Here is a 21,452-nt window from a genome sequence, read left to right as displayed (position 1 = left end):
GCTTAGCTATCCAACTTCGCCATGACATCGTCTACTAGTGTGATCGGGGATTTCTATACAGTATTTGTCAACTTTTTGGGGAGTGCTCTTGTTTTGGATGACATCTGGTGCTCTCCAGGGTGAAGTTTCTCCTAGGTAAAGATCTAGGCTAATCTTCCCCTCCCCCAATCCTTACCTTAACCATTAGTGGGGGAAGTGCAAATGTGACCCAAGATCAGCATCTTGTTTTGAATGACCTCTCCTGGTAGTACTTTTACTGACCTTTTAGTTTTTGGGGCTGACAATTAGTGATGATGATAAGAATCACTGGAAATGAGCATAAGCTAGGGTGTGATGCACTTGACTGTTTTACATTCAATGTGTCAATTATTTAATTACCAATCCCTATGTAAACGATTTGAAAAACAAATGAGTTAAATTACAATGATGATATTGATGAGGACAATGATGATGGTGGTGAAGTGATCCATCATCCCCTCTGTGTCTTATCCTCTTATAGAATTACAAGCACTCCACTCACCTAATCCTCTCTCCTCATGGCCTTTTGTTTGTAGTGATTTAGATGTTTGAGTGACGTCAAGTCGCAGTCTAGCTAAGCAAGTTTAAGTTTACATTTAAGTGCATCTTCCATCACAAGAGGGCACCCATCCAGGGTCTGAATTCATGAAGCCTATCATAGTAGGAGTGCTGATCTGGGATCAGTTTTGTGTTTTAGATTATAAAGAATGGACAGGGCAAGGACTTGATCCTAGATCAGCACTCGTACTCTGAGACGCTTTATGAGTAAAGACCAAGATATCACACACTCCTCTGGCCAACCTATAACATATGTAGTGTATAGTTTGTGTGCTATTTGGGCATGGAAGGAAAAAAACTCAAATGGTTTAATATCCACCATTAAGTTTAGATTTAATATCAACCCAGTGAATTAACAAATGCATTTCTTACCCCAGCCCTTGTGTAGCATCCCTCCCACCTGTTCTTAATATAATATATGCCATTTACAAGACACTTCTTCAAATGTATGTGTGAAGCCAGTTAATTTACAGATACAGATACAATCAACAGTGAGATGGTTATCTCCTGTTAGATCATTAATGAGCTGTTAAATCACTGTGGCTGCCTTGTCATTAAAGCTTTTTATTTATCTCTTTCTCCTCTCTCTCTTTATCCCTCTATTTTTCTCTTTTGCTTTCACCCTCAGGTCAAAATACCACAAGCTCAAATATGGAACAGAGTTGAACCAAGGAGACATGAAACCTCCCAGCTACGATGATTCTGGTAAATCTAAATGTATGGATTATGTGAAGGAAATGCTATAACCACTCCACATCTAGCTAAGTGGATGGGTCACTGTTGTCTTGACAAGTACACATATTCATGAAATACAATAGATGGCTGTAATCGCCCCAGACACACCTGGCTGACTTGATGGGTCATGTAATCAGCTGGCGACGTGGAGTCTTTTTGTTTCGACATGTAGGTAGCTAGCTAAACAATGAACCGGAATAATCTCAACTCCTACTACTACCAATACAAACATTGTCATAGCTGTAGTATGAATCTGCAGGTAGCTAAAGAGCTAACCAACTAGGTTCAATGTTAGCTAGCTAACATTAGGCTATAACTAGCAATGCAAATGGATTTCTGATTCAAGTAATATTACTATTACTAATCATGTACGTAACGTTAGCCAGCTAGCAAACAGTACTCTTTAACTTGCGATGAAAATGACTTTCTGACAAAATTAGAAACATAATATCTGAAAATGTAGTTAGACTCTTACCTGTATACATGGATGAACTCTTCACGACAAACTGGAACCATTTAACTCTGTTTTGTTTGTAGCTACATTTTGTTTGGCCAGTGTTGTCGAGTCACTCTGGTTCACACTGACCGTGGCATGTGCAGAAAGTAGCCCATCACTTTTTCCAACTGATCTGTCGATAGCGCCTGTTAAATTCAGGGCATCAATGTTGTTGAGAAAAGTATCAACTTTTGTAGTTCTCAATGGCTAACGTTATATCTTTCAAAAATGGTGCAGTAGAAATGATTATCAACACATACTGAGCAGTTCATGTAATAGACAGAAGCATGCTACATGGCAGACCAATCCAAACTCATCTCCCGGCATGTCCAGCACATGCATAATCTCAGCCAATCATGGCTAGCGGGAAGGTTACTGTCATTTTCCATGGCCAAACCAACTAGGCTCCTAATTTTAACAATGTTATGTTTAGGGCCCTATGAAATCAGTTTTTTATTTTTTCCCAAATTCATTTTTTTCCGTTTGAATGTTTCTGAATTCTGTGTTTTACGATTTACACTAATTTTATCATCAGAAATAATAATAATAATAATAATTTGAAATTAATAAAACGTTAACAATTTAATAAGATATAACAGTAAATTTGTAATGATGCAACACAACATTGCACTGTTTTTTTATCAAGGCAAGTGCTTCAATACAGAGTTCTAGTGTTTCATTATAAATTAATAAAAGTAATGCCAGAATCTAGGCAACAAGCAATAGGCAAAACCTAGAGTTATACTTGTGTAAAAATAAAAAAATGTTGTGCTTCACATAATTGTTTCATTATAAATAGTAAAACAGTATATATTCATGCAATAATGCAGCAATAGGCAAAACCTATGGAACTACCTTATGAGCTCCTATGTCTGTCCATTGTATGGTTTCAATCTATCACGGACCTCTCCATTGAAGTACATGATTGTCAGCCTCTTTGTGTTGAGCTCGGTGAGTGCCTCGCGCTTGTTTGTGAGTAGAGTGTTGCATTTGCTGAAACTCCTCTCACAGTCGACTGAGCTGACTGGGAAGTAATGTAGGGCACAGCCACTTCTGCAACTCTTGGGAATCTCTCACTCAGGCCCCTCTAGTAATCAGCAAGCTCCAAAGCAGGTGAGGGCTCACTGGACACACAGTGCTGATAGGCAATCCATTATTCACTGAGCTCTGTTGATGGGCTTGCCATGGGTTTCAGTTGTGTAGGCTTCAATCTTCTTTTCCATTGCTGGAGCCTACCTCGGATCGAACACCCTAGCCAGCCTGTAGACCTCTCTGGCTGGATGTGTGTCCCAGTGCTTTGAGAACTTTGTGAAGGCCAAGTGGATGCATCATGGAGTTGGTCAAGCACCTCTCTCCAATCCCCATCTTTCTCAGTAGCTCGTCTGTTTTGGCACCATACCCACATGTTTTTGCCGTTCCATTCACTCGGCAAGATCCTCCAATCCTCCAATTGTATGCAGACACTGCTGTGGGACGGTGGGTTCCTTCCAGGATTGACAGAGCTGTCATCAGTTTGGAGCAGCCCTCAGAGATGAAGGTTAGCTTAACAGTGAAGGCCTGCACAATCTAGATACAGCGATAGTTAGCTAGATGGAGAGGCAGACAGCTATTGACATTATGCATCGTTATATTTCACCACGGTAGCTCATCATTTGGAATATCACAATTTGCATGCGGACAATTCATATTGCAGAATGTAAATGTAGGCTATTGCAACAGTATATTAATAGGCTGTTAAATTAATTCACCAATGATGAATGCTGCAATCCCTTGCATCTGTTGTCTCGTCAACAACCACCGCAAACTTCTTCCCACGGATCTTCTGTAGAACGGCAGGGGCAGGTGAATTTGACAGAGGCTGCTCTCGTTTTCATGCAACGCTCCTCCCTTATTTGCAATTCTTCACAAGAAATGGCCGTAGCTTTCTTAGCTTTTCTAAGGGGATGTCGGACTCGGCGCACTCAGCCACAAAGTCCTGAATAAATTCTCGCCTTGAATCTGCTGATGCGCTTGCACTAGTAATGGCTGTTTGAAGAGTCATGCTCTGGCTAACACGGAGCTTTTCCTTCTTCTTCACATGGGCTTTGGGCCTTAAGTGGTGATCATACGTATTTTTACAGGTCCAATTTTTATTTTATTTTAACTTTATTTAACTAGGCAAGTCAGTTAAGAACACATTCTTATTTTCAATGACGGCCTAGGAACAGTCAATAGTATGTTCACAGAATTTGCAAAACAGCTTGACTCATAATAGTCCTTTGGGTATTGCTCAGCTTTGAATTTAGGGGTGAGCATCACATTTTCGTTTTTTTGACGACTTTGACATGTTTCTCAAAATGACAGCCAAGTTGTGAGGTAAGGGTCTCACGCACAACCCCCCGGAATTATTTCCTAGGCCTAATCGTCTGTAATTTTACAATTATGAAATCATATAGGTTACTACAATAATTAGGCCTTTGGATTTGTTTTAAGCAATTTCAGCCAAATTATGGAAAATTCTGCAATATTCCATATTTACAGTTGATTCCATTTTTATTACCAAATTCTGCGATTCCATCCGTTTTCCACTTCGTGGAAAACATAGGGCCCTATATTTGTATTCACGGATGGAATACAAGTTTGTTATTAAAGCACATGAAGGCCTTTCTGCCAAAAAAATCCCACATTTTCATTTAAAAAAATCATGTTTATGTTCAAATGACTCTCCTGTGAAGTAGTGACTTGCGACATATGCCTAGTTTCCTGAAACGAGTCACATTTGTGCTTGTCAAATGTCACAATACTGACATGTTTTGTTCAGATGTACTTTATGCATTCTGATAGGTCAGGACACATGGTGCAATCCAGGTTAGACTATGTTTCAATTGAAATTTTGGAATGAAATTGAATGCAGCTCAAATACTGTATGTCAGTCCATGCTTCAAGACTGTGAGTGGAGCCTTAATAACACGGTGCATCTCTCTCTGTGTCTGTCTGTCTCTGTCTCTGTGTCTCATTCTTGTTTCCCCTCTCTCTCCATCAGATGAAGGGAATGAAAACGAGGTCCCGAGCCCCCCCAACAGTAGTCAGCTGGGTTGGAAACAGGGACGGCAGCTACTCAGACAGTGAGTGCAACACGCACACCTTTTTTGTCTTAATTGTGACCTATGGCTGTACACTTTTAACTTTGAGACCTGGTGGCCTTCTGATCAGCAGGTTTGCATGGTCGCGAGTTTCGGCTTAACCACGGTGACATCACCATGTGGAATATTGGCTAATAGACCAATAATAAAGAGCGTTCCAAACCTCTCTGCCAATAAAAGCCAGTTTTCAGTTTTCCCCTCCCCACTCAGACCACTCCCAGACAGTCCTAGCAAAGTTCTTGCTGGAGAAATAGTTTTTTGCCGAATAGCTATTTTTGCCAAATTTAATGGAAATCCACTACATTAGGTACTTACACTGAACAAAAATATAAACGCAACTTGTAAGGTTTTGGTCCCATGTTTCATGAGCTGAAATAAAAGATCCCCTACATTTTCCATACACAGAAAAAGCGTACAAATGTATTTACATCCCTGTTAGTGACCATTTCTTCTTTGCCGAGATAATCAAATCAAATGTATAGCCCTTCGTACATCAGCTGATATCTCAAAAGTGCTGTACAGAAACCCAGCCTAAAACCCCAAACAGCAAGCAATGCGGGTGTTGAAGCACGGTGGCTAGGAAAAACTCCCTAGAAAGGCCAAAACCTAGGAAGAAACCTAGAGGAACAAGGCTATGAGGGGTGGCCAGTCCTCTTCTGGCTGTGCCGGGTGGAGATTATAACAGAACATGGCCAAGATGTTCAAATGTTCATAAATGACCAGCATGGTCAAATAATAGGTCTGGGACAGGTAGCACGTCCGGTGAACAGGTCAGAATTCCGAATTGAGAATTGCATTTTCAGAATTGCATTTTATCATTGGCAATTTGAATGCACAGAGATACCGTGACGAGATCCTGAGTCCTATTGTCGTGCCATTCATCCGCCGCCATCAACTTATGTTTCAGCATGATAATGCACAACAGCCCCACGTCGCAAGGATCTGTACACAATTTCTAGAAGCTGAAAATGTCCCAGTTCTTCCCTAGTCTGCATATTCACCAGACATGTCACCCGTTGAGCATGTTTGGGATGCTCTGGATCAACGTGTTTGACAGCGTGTTCCAGTTCCAGCCAATATCCAGCAACGTCGCACAGCCATTGAAGAGGAGTGGGACAATATTCCACAGGCCACAATCAACAGCCTGATCAACTATGCGAAGGAGATGTCACACTGCATGAGGCAAATGGTGGTCACGTTGTTGCATGGTGCTTTTGTTTTTGTTTAGTATAATTGTTACCCAGAAACAATTTGGTATTGATATAGAAATGGTTGCATTGGGCCTTTTTAAATGCAATTATTTATAATCTATTTAGCAGTGTGTTTTTATGTCTGTGCAGCTGTGTGAAACTCTCCAGCATGTCATTTCTAGCTGGGAGATGTGTGTGTTCTGCATCTGGGTTGTCACAACAACCACTGACTCAGTAGGGAAGGCCTCTGGGAGTGGTTTACTGTATGCCACCGGACTGTGTGTGCTTGTGTTTCTATTGACCATCTCTGTGTGTGTGGCTGTATTCATAGGGCACCACCATCGGCTGCAAGTGTCTGTCTTAAGACAAAAAGCCATCAAAGGGAGAAAAATCTTCTGAATGGAGATTAAGAGCCTCGGTATGAATAGAATAAGGGAGTAATCCCACTGAGACTGGTGGGACGTGTGGATCGTTAGACACGCATGCACACACAGAGACCTATAGAGTAACACACACACAGTAAAATATGCGCACACACTTAGACACATGCTCACATCCACACATACATACACAAAGACTGACTGACACACACATGCAGACACACACACTCACATACTGTGTGTTACTCCTATCATGTGAATGCAAAGGGGTGTGAAAGCTGTTAAAGGTTTGTGCTTTGGTGCCCTCTGGGTGTCAAAAGTAGTCAGGACGTAGAATGAGCGAAAGGGGGATACAGAGAGAGTGTGCATGCTTGTGTGTGCGTGGGCCTGTGTGTGTGTGTCTGTGTGTGCTTGTGTCTATGCTTGCTTGCTTGCAAGTTTGTGTGCATGCACAAGTGTGCGTGGGCGTTGTCATGGAAATTCAGTACTGAGAAATTTGGTCATTTCTTCAAACAATCATCTTTATTTAATATCGATGAATTATTGCAATAGGGAGGCTAGTCCACCCCCCCCCCCAAGTGTTGGACCGAGTAACCTAACCTTTACACAAATGCAGAGTTCTATATATAACTGACACTGACAATGCTCAGTCATGGTTGGTTCAAACCCCCTCATGCAGATTGGGGCATCATATGCCACTCTGGGTTCATCCTGTTGTTATCTGCACATGGGTTGTTGTCTTATCCCCACTCTGGCTTAGTTTCCCAGATGCAAGGATGATTTTGAGACAATGAGGGATTGTTCTACTCCTAAGATATCTCTAGTAAAACACATTCTTGTCTATGTAATGCAGTCTTTGACTCATTTGTCAGCTCAAGCCATCTCCAGTGACCATATGCCCAGATGAGCTGCAGGAAACTAGTGGAAACCATCTCTTTACAGAAACACAGGATTAAACACAACAGAAATGTCCTATTTAAGTATTAATTGCTAACGATTAATATCAAACAAACCAGGTAAATATGTGATGTTTCTATCACATTCCCCCATTTTGAGAATTCTCTTAACTTAACCTTTAAGTTTTAAAAATACATTTCTTCCGTTTAGTGCCTAATGAACATGACCCAGGACAAGCATCATGATCCCACTGTGTATGAGGCATCGCCTATGGAATCTATGGTGCCATTAGCATAAACCTGAGGTTCCTGAGGTTTATTTACATTTTATTTAAGTAGGCAAGTCAGTTAAGAACAAATTCTTATTTACTTTGACAGTGGGATAACTGCCTTGTTCAGGGGTAGAACGACAGATTTTTACCTTGTCAGCTCGGGGATTCGATCTAGCAACCTTTCGGTTACTGGCCCAACACTCTAACCACTAGGCTACCTGCTGCCCCATTATAATTAAGCATTTCAATTTGGTAATGAATATAAATCAAATAGAATAGGATCAGTTTCACTCTCAGGATCAGAGTTCACCCCTCCATTCACCAAGGCATGCTGAGAATAGTCTCAACATAGTACACAACTTCTTTACCAATGTCATCATTAGCATAAGAATAATAAAAACAATCAATCCATAAAACATGAATTGCTCCACTCATATAGTTTTTAACATACTAAACCTTACTCAAAAGAATCATTCAGTTTCCAAATCATTAATTCAAAACCCAATTAATTCTCAAACCAAAATTTTGAATGGCCTTGCTCAGTGATTCACATTGATTCTAACACTCAAAATTAAAACTGTCAATTTAACATACATCAACACTGGCAGAATGTACATTTATATTACTAGACCATATATTAAACTCATAATTCTAGTATTAAGTTTCTCGTCAGGGTTATAATTGCAGGTCAGTATCTCAATGCATTCTTAGCCTAAATTTCTATAAATGTAGCAGTGTATAAACCTCAATCAGCCTGATACCCCAAAATAACAATTTCAGACAAGTCTAAATCAATTACGGGCACAGTTGACCAACCCCCTTCCTATCCCAGCACTCAATCTTCTGGCATTTCTTCTTCAGATAGCTTCCACTCAGACTCGGTCTCTCGATAGAAGTGGTGCAGGACAGGGCTGTAGTGAACGCCATTTCTTGAGCTGGTTAGAGGGGGTTTTGAGGTCCACACCCTGTTTGGTCAAATTCCCTTCCGTACATCTAGATGCCATCTGTAGTCACAATCCATAATCTTGAGAAAGGACAGATCAAAAAAACTGTTTACAGATGAAGTCGGACGTTTACATACACCTTAGCCAAAAACATTTAAACTCAGTTTTTAATCCTAGTAAAAAATTCTCTGTCTTGTGTTAGTTAGGATCAGTGCTTTACTTTTAAGAATGTCAAATGTCAGAATAATAGTAGAGTGATTTATTTCGGCTTGTATTTCTTTCATCACATTCCCAGTGGGTCAGAAGTTTACATATACTCAATTCGTATTTGGTAGCATTGCCTTTTAAATTGTTTAAATTGGGTTGGTTAATTTTAACAATAAATTTGTGGAGTGGTTGAAAAACGATTTGTAATGACTGTCGTGGAAATTTCCTCTATTTACCTAATCATGAGCGCAAACCACACACAAGTCAGAGTTAGTTATCAAAGTCCATCTTTAATTATATGAGCTCTATCACAACCCTGTGACACTCAGGCAATTCAGTGTCTATCAATGAATTCTCTGAGAGACCCCCTACATTGCAACTGAGATGCTTTAATAGCAAAGAACACACATAGTCAGACAGTATAGACATAATAAATCGTTCAGCTTTGTCTCCTTACTCAAACCCCGAAACCATAAACCAACCCTCCAGATCAACAGGCATATATCAAATTGTCATTTAGATACAACCAATCCTGGACAAACTCACGGAGAGGATAGAATGATTCCAGACACTGCCATCCTCCTTTCCCCGATGGGAAAAGTAGGGAGTGACTGGCACAGACACAGTGGAGCAAAAGATATGTTTACACATGATGACACTTTGACCTCTCCCCTCTCTGCAGCCCATGCAACTTAGTCTTGACATAGAACAGATAACTGCAACCCTGCCACAGTATTATACAAAAATAACATTCTTGATGAGAAGTAACTTACAAACATATGATGAATATAAAACATCTTACCTATGTTACCAACATTCTTTAATCCTAGTAAAAAATTCTCTGTCTTGTGTCAGTTAGGATCACTGCTTTACTTTTAAGAATGTGAAATGTCAGAATAATAGTTGAGGGATTTATTTCAGCTTGTATTTCTTTCATCACATTCCCAGTGGGTCAGAAGTTTACATATACTCAATTCGTATTTGGTAGCATTGCCTTTTAAATTGTTTAAATTGGGTTGGTTAATTTTAACAAGACATTTGTGGAGTGGTTGAAAAACGATTTGTAATGACTCCAACCTAAGTGCATGTAATCTTCCGACTTCAACTGTGGTTCAGTTCATTTCTGATTCAGGAAACAAATCCAAACAAATGATCTACCGTATGACAAATTATTACTACTACCAATATTCTTAATCCAATGTTTAAAACACATGTACATAAAAATAAAAAAATAACATCACATTCTGTTGAAACAATATTCCCATATTGGTTTATACTCCCCCTATCACAGGAAGTTATCCTGATCATCCAGAAGACCCAATCTGGTGAGATTTTCAAAACAGAACAAACAACGCAACAATAATACACTCATTCATATATCACTCGATGCATCCCTACATATCACTCAAGGTGTGTACATTTCAATCCAAAAACCCTCAAAATGACTGGTAATTCCCCCATTTTGACACATGACTCACCATAGTGACTGTGTAAAAACAACAACACTGCAAATCAAATTGGAATTACTCCCCTTAACCTCTTGATTCTAGCCATCCCGGATCCGGGATCGTGAATACAGCCTCAAACTCATTAGCATAACGCAACGTTAACTATTCATGAAAATCGCAGATGAAATTAATATGCTAGCTCTCAAGCTTAGCCTTTTGTTAACAACACTGTCATCTCAGATTTTCAAAATATGCTTCTCAACCATAGCAAAACTTTTGTGTAACTTTTGTGTAACAGCTAGCGTAGCTAGCGTAGCATTTAGCGTTAGCATCAGCAGGCAACATTTTCACAAAAACCAGAAAAGCATTCAAATAAATCATTTACCTTTGAAGAACTTTGGATGTTTTCAATGAGGAGACTCTCAGTTAGATAGCAAATGCTCAGTTTTTCCTGAAAGATTATTTGTTTAGGAGAAATCGCTCCGTTTGGTGCGTCACGTTTGGCTACCAAAAAAAAACGAAAATTCAGTCATTACAACGCCAAACTTTTTTCCAAATTAACTCCATAATATCGACAGAAACATGGCAAACGTTGTTTAGAATCAATCCTCAAGGTGTTTTTCACATCTCTATTCGATGATAAATCATTCGTGGCAGTTTGGTTTCTCCTCTGAAGCAAATGGAAAAATACACGCAGCTGGAGATTACGCAATAATTTCGACGGAGGACACCAAGCGAGCACCTGGTAAATGTAGTCTCTTATGGTCAATCTTCCAATGATATGCCTACAAATACGTCACAATGCTGCAGACACCTTGGGCAAACGACAAAGTGTAAGCTCATTCCTGGCGCATTCACAGCCATATAAGGAGACATTGGAACACAGCGCCTTCAAAATCTGGAGCATTTCCTGTTTGAAATTTCATCTTGGTTTCGCCTGTAGCACCAGTTCTGTGGCACTCACAGATAATATCTTTGCGGTTTTGGAAACGTCAGAGTGTTTTCTTCCCAAAGCTGTCAATTATATGCATAGTCGAGCATCTTTTCATGACAAAATATCTTGTTTTAAAACGGGAACTTCTTGTAAATCCAACCACTGTGTCAGATTTTTAAAATGCTTTACGGCGAAAGCATACCTTATTTTTTGAGAACGTAACCAGCCAAGCAGAAGTTAATCCCTTACCTTGATGATCTTCATATGGTGGCACTCCGACATTAATTTACTCAATAAATGTTCCTTTTGTTCGATAAAGTCTCTTTATATCCAAAAACCTCTGTTTTGTTTGCGTGTTTTCTTCAGTAATCCACAGGCTCAAACGCAGTCAAAACAGGCAGAAAAAAATCCAAAGTGTATCTGTGAAGTTCATAGAAACATGTCAAATGCTGTTTATATTCAATCCTCAGGTTGTTTTTTAGCCTAAATGATCTATAATATTTCAACTGGACAATAACGTCGTCAATATAAAAGGTAAACAAGAAATGCACTCTCTCAGGATTGCACATGAAAAAGCTCTGTGACACGTCAGGGTCCACTCATTCAGACTGGTCTTACTCGCTCATTTATAAGAATACAAGCCTGAAACAATTTCTAAAGACTGTTGACATCTAGTGGAAGGCATAGGAACTGCAGTCTTAAGTCAATGGATACTGTAATAGCATTGAATAGAAAACTACACACACAAAAAAAAAAAACTTCCTGAATGGATTATTCTCAGGTTTTCGCCTGCCAAATCAGTTCTGTTATGCTCACAGACACTATTTTAACAGTTTTGGAAAACTTTAGAGTGTTTTCTATCCAAATCTACCAGTTATATGCATATCATATCTTCTGGGCCCGAGTTACAGGCCGTTTAATTTGGGCATGCTTTTCGTCCAAAATTCCAAATGCTGCCCCCTACCCTAGAGAGGTTAATGTCCCCAAATGTTTATGTGCGCTTAATTTAGCATGCAACGTATCTCGCCACAGAGTGACAATTCACTCCCATATTGTATTATTTGACTGGTCTCTCCATTCATAACCATGTAAACTTATCCTGGTGTCGTTACTAGACCAAGGTCCAACAACATATGTAACAGCTGTTTCGCCATAGATTGTTCCTGTTACCACTCTAAATATAATACTTTTTTTCTGTTGCAAATGTAGTGTGGTGGTTCATTTCTTTACTATCAAATGAGGAGACAAACTTATCACACAAGTCAGAGTTATACTTAATTTTTAAACTAAATATTTAATCACTATTAATAAGGGAGCAGGTCAATACAACGCACACACATAAAGTGAATCGTTTGAGTGCTCTACGATAATGATGGCTGGGTGGTCGACGATTCACGCTCAGATGATTCGTTGAGAGCCCCGAGACAAAAGTACAAAGGTCTTTTATAGCCAAGATACACCCCTTTCAACCTACAAGACGAACAACAGATATATAGAATGTGTCACAAGGTTAAGATCTGTATGAAAGATACCTATAATACATAGCAGACAGTATCTGCTGTGTCAACAGTTTTCATTGTGTAGAGACCAGTGTCTGGCCCTCCGACTCCAAACTGGAACCATCTCTCCCTGATACAGTATAGAACAGAAACATTAACTCATGCTCTGGAATGCTCTTTAGGTTTTATCACCCAAAAGACATCTTAAATCTCCTGTCAGTATTATCTCCCAGAGGGCCATCCTCAGTAGAACACACACAACATATAGAATACTCTATTCTGTTGCATAAAACAACCATTTCATGCAATAAAAGTATTATAACATAATCTTGCATTTTTTCCACCATAGTAGTCAATATCTCAGAGTAAGGAATCAATCATATTTGATCACAGGCATCTAATAAAAAGTTGTTTGAGACGTGGTCCCCACGTCTCCCTTAATTAACATACATACTGTATTGGACTTCCATCTGTCCTGGAAGCAAGAATCCAATTTAAGACACATCCGATAATACCGTGTTCCATTAAGTGGAATCGACCAGTCTAAAATAAACAATCCCAGAGCCCCTTTCCGGTAATCCTATCAATTTAACCTGTTGCATTAATTTAGTATAATAGAAAACTGTTTAACAAATGTAGAACCTTCAAAAAGTTTGCTGTCTTATCAGCTTAATATTCAATACTTATTTCAATCTACTTTAATTACTTTCCATGTAATGGAAACAGATGATCATTATAGAATACATTAACTTCCTGCTCAAATTCACTGGTGTCACCAAAACTACAAAACCAAGAAACAATAATCAGAAACGGTCAAAGAATGTTACTCATACCTCTACTTCAAATGTGCCACTGCCTGCTCACATTCAAACCACAGCTAATTTATTTTATGATCTCAAGGCTCAATCCCTCTACTCCTCATTTAACCTTGTACCTTTTTATTACTAAAATGTCACCTCATTAGAGTGCTATAAAAACCCCACTAATAACCTACAGTGGCTTGCGAAAGTATTCACCCCCCCAACCCCCTTGGCATTTTTTCTTATTTTGTTGCCTAACAACTTGGAATTAAAATGGATATTTGGGGGGGGTTGTATGATTTGATTTACACAACATGCCTACCACTTTGAAGATACAAAATATATTTTATTGTGAAACAAACAAGAAATAAGACAAAAAAACTGAACTTGAGCGTGCATAACTATTCACCCCCCCAAAGTCAATACTTTGTAGAGCCACATTTTGCAGCAATTACAGCTGGAAGTCTCTTGGGGTATGTCTCTCTAATCTTGGCACATCCAGCCACTGGGATTTCTTCAAGGCAAAACTGCTTCAGCTCCTTCAAGTTGGATGGGTTCCGCTGGTGTACAGCAATCTTTAATTCATACCACAGATTCTCAATTTGATTAAGGTCTGTTCTTTGACTATTCCAAGACATTTAAATGTTTCCCCTTAAAGCACTTGAGTGTTGCTTTAGCAGTATGCTTGGGGTCATTGTCCTGGTGGAAGGTGAACCTCTGCCCCAGTCTCAAATCTCTGGAAGACTGAAACAGGTTTCCTTCAAGAATTTCCCTGTATTTGGCGCCATCCAATCATTCCTTCGATTCTGACCAGTTTTCCAGTCCCTGTTGATGAAAAACATGGATGGTATTCTCGGGGTGATGAGAGGTGTTGGGTTTGCGCCAGACATAGTATTTTCCTTGATGGCCAAATAGCTCAATTTTAGTCTCATCTGACCAGAGTACCTTCTTCCAAATGTTTGGGGAGTCTCCCACATGCCTTTTGGTGAACACCAAATGTGTTTGCTTATTTTTATTTTATTTTAAGCAAAGGCTTTTTTCTGGCCACTCTTCAGTAAAGCCCAGCACTGTGGAGTGTACGGCTTAAAGTTGTCCTATGGATAGATACTCCAATCTCCGCTGTGGAGCTTTGCAGCTCCTTCAGGGTTATCTTTGGTCTCTTTGTTGCCTCTCTGATTAATGCGTGATCCTTGAGTTTTGGTGGGTGGCCTTCTCTTGGCAGGTTTGTTGTGGTGCCTTTTCATCTTTTAATAATGGATTTAATGGTGCTCCATAGGATGTTCAAAGTTTCTGATATTTTTTTATAACCCAACCCTGATCTGTCCTTCTCCACAGCTTTGTCGCTGACCTGTTTGGGGAGCTCCTCCTTCCTCCTTATCAATATTACTAAACAAAATTTAATACCAACCTCTGCTTCACACTCATTAAACATCTGTTATTTTAAGATTAACTTGTAATGCCCAAATGTAAACATACATCAGCCAATTCTTAAGGAAAAATACATAAAGGTGGGCACAATACTATAGCCTCTTACCACCCAAAACTTTGATCCATTGCTGTTGTAGCCTTGTTTTATAAATTTCCCGGACCCTTATGGGAATAATGCTCCACACGTATCCTCAACGGTTCCTAGACTTCCAGAAATGATAGATTTGCAGCTATTTTCTAAAATAACATCTAGCACTTAATAATACCACCCCCTGATATTCTATGATGGGCAGTGTTGGACGGACCCCAAGATAACGCTACATATCTTATTATCTTAATGTAAGATTAACACTTATTTCTGCCCTCACACACTCTAATTCACATTCACACAGTACTGTTCCCAAAACATACTTCCCTCACACACACTCTTATCACATTCACAGAAAACACAAACAAAAAAACACAGAGGGGAATGAGACGGACGAGGAAAACGATCAAAACACGCACCATAACACCTAAAAATAGTAACCCGGGGCATACCTGTTAACACACTAAAAAAACACATAACTAACACAACACGTTATAATTAGACTTCGCCAGGGCCAGTGTTCTTTCAGGTGTCACTGGGCGCAGGTCCCTCGTCTAATAGAACTCCGCCAGCACTAGTGCCCCCGCAGGGTGTCACCAGGCTCTGGTCCCTCGTTCCCACAAACCTCACCAGTCCTACTGTGATCAATTCAGTACTACGGGCTGGACTTTTGGTTGCCCTCAACTGGCTATTTAACAACCATTCCCAAGGATACCTCACTTAAGAACATTCTTATCAACGCAACTCAGTCCTGCTAGTTACCTAAGCTGTGGCCCTCGTAAGGAAGAACTCGCTCTGAGCGTACCCTCAATAGGGGCTTTTATTTTTAAATATTTTTTCTCTCTTCATAATGTCAATTGCTTATTGATACATTGTCCAAGCCTACCTCTCTCCGAACTCTGGTATCCACCCATGCCCACTACCTTTCAGATAATAGGAGGGTACAGCTGCTCAATAATGAGTGTGGTTTTTCCCTGAGATCCCAATTTCTGATCCCCTGTGCACAGTTTACCCAGATCTTCAGGAGCAGTTGAAGTTGCAGAGATCCCATCCTCATCGCTAAAAATGGTGTGGAAATTCAGTACTGAGAGAGACTTGGTCATTTCTTCAAACAGTCATCTTTATTTAGTATCGATTAATTATTGCAATAATGAGGCTGGTCGACACCCTCCACTCTTAAGTCTTGGACCGAGTAACCTAACCTTTACACAAATGCAGAGTTCTATATATAGCTGACACTAACCATGCTCAGTTAGGGTTGGTTCAACCCCCCTCATGCAGATTGGGGCATCATATGCCACTCTGGGGTCATCCTGTCGTTATCTCCACATGGGTTGTTGTTTTATCCCCAATCTGGCTTAGTTTCCCAGATGCAAGGATTATTTTGAGACAATGAGGGAGTGTTCTACTTCTAAGCTATCTCTAGTAAAACACATTGTCTCTGTAATGCAGTCTTTGACTCATTTGTCAGCTCAAGCCATCTCCAGTGACCATACGCCCAGATTATCTGCAGGGAACTAGAGTGGAAACCAGCTCTTTACAGAAACACAGAATTAAACAGAACAGAAATGTCCTATTTGTTAAGTATTAATTGCTAACTATTAATATCAAACAAACCAGGTAAATATGTAATGTTTCTGTCACAGTGCAGGTGCATGCATGCGTGTGTGTGTGTGTGTGCATGCATGCATAGGAGTGAGACATATAGAGAAAAAGGAATAAACAGACAATACTGTGATGGAGCAATGAGAGAAGTGTGTGTGTCTTTGCTCATCCATTGCAGAATCATCCACTTGTATTATCCCAGCCATCCACACATTCCTCAGAGAAAATTACTTTACACCAGTCCTCAGCAGTCCAATCCCTGTACCTTTTGCAGAATATCAGTCTGTCCCTGATGTTTTTCCAGGAGAGAAGTGGCTTCTTTGCTGCCCTTCTTGACACCAGGCCATCCTCCAAAAGTCTTTGCCTCACTGTGCGTGCAGATGCACTTACACCTGCCTGCTGCCAATTCCTGAGCAAGCTCTGTACTGATGGTGCCCCGATCCCGCAGCTGAATCAACTTTAGGAGACAGTCCTGGCGCTTGCTGGACTTTATTGGGCGCCCTGAAGCCTTTATCACAACCATTGAACCGCTCTCCTTGAAGTTCTTGATGATCCGTTAAAATGTTTGATTTAGGTGCAATCTTACTGGCAGCAATATCCTTGCATGTGAAGCCCTTTTTGTGCAAAGCAATGATGACGTCACGTGTTTCCTTGCAGGTAACCATGATTGACAGAGGAAGAACAATGATTCCAAGCACCACCCTCCTTTTGTAGCTTCCAGTCTGTTATTCGAACTCAATCAGCATGACAGAGTGATCTCCAGCCTTGTCCTCGTCAACACTCACACCTGTATTAACGAGAGAATCACTGACATGATGTCATCTGATCCTTTTGTGGCAGGGCTGAAATGCAGTGGAAATGTTTTTGGGGGATTCAGATCATTTGCATGACAAAGAGGGACTTTGCAATTAATTGCAATTCATCTGATCACTCTTCACAACATTCTGGAGTATAATTGCCATCATACAAACTGAGGCAGCAGACTTGAAAATTATTATTTGTGTCATTCTCAAAACTTTTGGCCACGACTGTGTGTGTATACAGTGGGGCAAAAAAGTATTTAGTCAGCCACCAATTGTGCAAGTTCTCCCACTTAAAAAGATGAGAGGCCTGTAATTTTCATCATAGGTGCACTTCAACTATGACAGACAAAATGAGAAAAAAATCCAGAAAATCACATTGTAGGATTTTTTATGAATTAATTTGCAAATTATGGTGGAAAATAAGTATTTGGTCAATAACAAAAGTTTAACTCAATACTTTGTTATATGCCCTTTGTTGGCAATGACAGAGGTCAAACGTTTTCTGTAAGTCTTCACAAGGTTTTCACACACTGTTGCTGGTATTTTGGCCCATTCCTCCATGCAGATCTCCTCTAGAGCAGTGATGTTTTTGGGCTGTTGCTGGGCAACACGGACTTTCAACTCCCTCCAAAAGATTTTCTATGGGGTTGAGATCTGGAGACTGGCTAGGCCACTCCAGGACCTTGAAATGCTTCTTACGAAACCACTCCTTCGTTGCCCGGGCAGTGTTTTTGGGATCAATGTCATGCTGAAAGACCCAGCCACGTTTCATCTTCAATGCCCTTGCTGGTGGAAGGAGGTTTTCACTCAAAATCTCATGATACATGACCCCATTCATTCTTTCCTTTACACGGATCAGTCGTCCTGGTCCCTTTGCAGAAAAACAGCCCCAAAGCATGATGTTTCCACCCCCATACTTCACAGTAGGTATGGTGTTCTTTGGATGCAACACAGCATTCTTTGTCCTCCAAACACGACGAGTTGGGGTTTTACCAAAAAGTTCTATTTTGGTTTCATCTGACCATATGACATTCTCCCAATCTTCTTCTGGATCATCCAAATGCTCTCTAGAAAACTTCAGACTGGCCTGGACATGTACTGGCTTAAGCAGGGGGACACGTCTGGCACTGCAGGATTTGAGTCCCTGGCGGCGTAGTGTGTTACTGATGGTAGGCTTTGTTACTTTGGTCCCAGCTCTCTGCAGGTCATTCACTAGGTCCCCCCGTGTGGTTCTGGGATTTTTGCTCAACGTTCTTGTGGTCATTTTGACCCCACGAGGTGAGATCTTACGTGGAGCCCCAGATCGAGGGAGATTATCAGTGGTCTTCTATGTCTTCCATTTCCTAATAATTGCTCCCACAGTTGATTTCGTCAAACCAAGCTACTTACCCTATTGCAGGTTTAGTCTTCCCAGCCTGGTGCAGGTCTACAATTTAGTTTCTGGTGTCCTTTGAGAGCTCTTTGGTCTTGGCCATAGTGGAGTTTGGAGTGTGACTGTTTGAGGTTGTCTTTTATACTGATAACAAGTTCAAACAGGTGCCATTAATAAGGGTAACGAGTGGAGGACAGAGGAGCCTCTTAAAGAAGAAGTTACAGGTCTGTGAGAGTCAGAAATCTTGCTTGTTTGTAGGTGACCAAATACTTATTTTCCACCATAATGTGCAAATAAATTCATTAAAAATCCTACAATGTGATTTTCTGGATTTTCTTTTTCTGGTTTTATCTGTCATAGTTGAAGTGTACCTATGATGAAAATTACAGGCCTCTCATCTTTTTAAGTGGGAGAACTTGCACAATTGGTGGTTGACTAAATCCTTTTTCCCTGTGTGTGTGTGTGTATTATATATATGTGTATTATTTATATATGTGTATTATATATGTATTATATATATCAAATCAAATTTATTTATATAGCCCTTCGTACATAAGCTGATATCTCAAAGTGCTGTACAGAAACCCAGCCTAAAACCCCAAACAGCAAGCAATGCAGGTGTAGAAGCACGGTGGCTAGGAAAAACTCCCTAGAAAGGCCAAAACCTAGGAAGAAACCTAGAGCGGAACCAGGCTATGTGGGGTGGCCAGTCCTCTTCTGGCTGTGCCGGGTAGAGATTATAACAGAACATGGCCAAGATGTTCAAATGTTCATAAATGACCAGCATGGTCGTATAATAATAAGGCAGAACAGTTGAAACTGGAGAAGCAGCACGGTCAGATGGACTGGGGACAGCAAGGAGTCATCATGTCAGGTAGTCCTGGGGCATGGTCCTAGAGCTCAGGTCCTCCGAGAGAGAGAAAGAAAGAGAGAATTAGAGAGAGCATATGTGGGGTGGCCAGTCCTCTTCTGCCTGTGCCGGGTGGAGATTATAACAGAACAAGGCCAAGATATTCAAATGTTCATAAATGACCAGCATGGTCGAATAATAATAAGGCAGAACAGTTGAAACTGGAGCAGCAGCACGGCCAGGTGGACTGTGGACAGCAAGGTGTCATCATGTCAGGTAGTCCTGGGGCATGGTCCTAGGGCTCAGGTCCTGAGAGAGAGAGAAAGAAAGAGAGAAGGAGAGAATTAGAGAACGCACACTTAGATTCACACAGGACACTGAATAGGACAGGAGAAGTACTCCAGATATAACAAACTGACCATAGCCCCCCGACACAAACTACTGCAGCATAAATACTGGAGGCTGAGACGGGAGGGGTCAGGAGACACTGTGGCCCCATCCGAGGACACACCCGGACAGGGCCAAACAGGAAGGATATAACCCCACCCACTTTGCCAAAGCACAGCCCCCACACCACTAGAGGGATATCTTCAACCGCCAACTTGCCATCCTGAGACAAGGCTGAGTATAGCCCACAAAGATCTCCGCCATGGCACAACCCAAGGGGGGGCGCCAACCCAGACAGGATGACCACAACAGTGAATCAACCCACTCAGGTAACGCACCCCTTCCAGGGATGGCATGAGAGAGCCCCAGTAAGCCAGTGACTCAGCCCCTGTAATAGGGTTAGAGGCAGAGAATCCCAGTGGAAAGAGGGGAACTGGCCAGGCAGAGACAGCAAGGGTGGTTCGTTGCTCCAGAGCCTTTCCGTTCACCTTCCCACTCCTGGGCCAGACTACACTCAATCATATGACCCACTGAAGAGATGAGTCTTCAGTAAAGACTTAAAGGTTGAGACCGAGTTTGCGTCTCTAACATGGGTAGGCAGACCGTTCCATAAAAATGGAGCTCTATAGGAGAAAGCCCTGCCTCCAGCTGTTTGCTTAGAAATTCTAGGGACAATTAGGAGGCCTGCGTCTTGTGACCGTAGCGTACGTGTAGGTATGTACGGCAGGACCAAATCAGAGAGATAGGTAGGAGCAAGCCCATGTAATGCTTTGTAGGTTAGCAGTAAAACCTTGAAATCAGCCCTTGCTTTGACAGGAAGCCAGTGTAGAGAGGCTAGCACTGGAGTAATATGATCAAATTTTTTGGTTCTAGTCAGGATTCTAGCAGCCGTATTTAGCACCAACTGAAGTTTATTTAGTGCTTTATCCGGGTAGCCGGAAAGTAGAGCATTGCAGTAGTCTAACCTAGAAGTGACAAAAGCATGGATTCATTTTTCTGCATAATTTTTGGACAGAAAGTTTCTGATTTTTGCAATGTTACGTAGATGGAAAAAAGCTGTCCTTGAAATGGTCTTGATATGTTCTTCAAAAGAGAGATCATATATATGTATTATATATCAAATCTGTGTGTGTGTCAGTCCATGTGTGTCAAAATGGCAACCAAGCCCTCAAATGGGATAAGAGAGAGGATGTGTGTGTATATATCTTTGTGTGTATGTTGTATCTGTCTGCTTGTGTGTGTTGCAAACAGTGACATGAGCGACAGCTACAGGCAGGCACTGAACCACTCAAGGGACAGGGTCCCTCACTCCCCCCATCAGAACCATGAACTCACTGAACCTTACCTGACAGAGAGAAGAGAGAAAGAATAGGGGGGGAAATAGAGAAGAGCGATGGGAAGAGGGCAGAGCAGAGAATAA

The 21,452-nt window shown here is 40.9% G+C and overlaps 1 protein-coding gene across 3 annotated transcripts in view; it reads left to right on the top strand.

The window, feature by feature from the left end:
- Nucleotides 1-21,452, top strand: part of strn (striatin, calmodulin binding protein) — a 92,824-nt gene that overhangs the window by 50,538 nt on the left and 20,834 nt on the right. For 2 of the 3 annotated variants that reach the window (XM_024442973.2, XM_042302012.1), the window contains exons 3-4: nt 1,205-1,293; nt 4,830-4,911. In XM_024442973.2, the coding sequence (XP_024298741.1) occupies nt 1,205-1,293; nt 4,830-4,911 (171 nt within the window). The remainder of the gene's footprint in view (nt 1-1,204; nt 1,294-4,829; nt 4,912-21,452) is intronic. The other variant, XM_042302013.1, reaches the window with a different exon arrangement.

This window comes from Oncorhynchus tshawytscha, linkage group LG02, assembly GCF_018296145.1.
Source record: "Oncorhynchus tshawytscha isolate Ot180627B linkage group LG02, Otsh_v2.0, whole genome shotgun sequence".
In the NCBI taxonomy this organism is placed as follows: Eukaryota; Metazoa; Chordata; class Actinopteri; order Salmoniformes; family Salmonidae; genus Oncorhynchus; species Oncorhynchus tshawytscha.
Note: the sequence above shows the minus strand (reverse complement) of the source record. Positions and strands in the feature narration are given on the sequence as shown.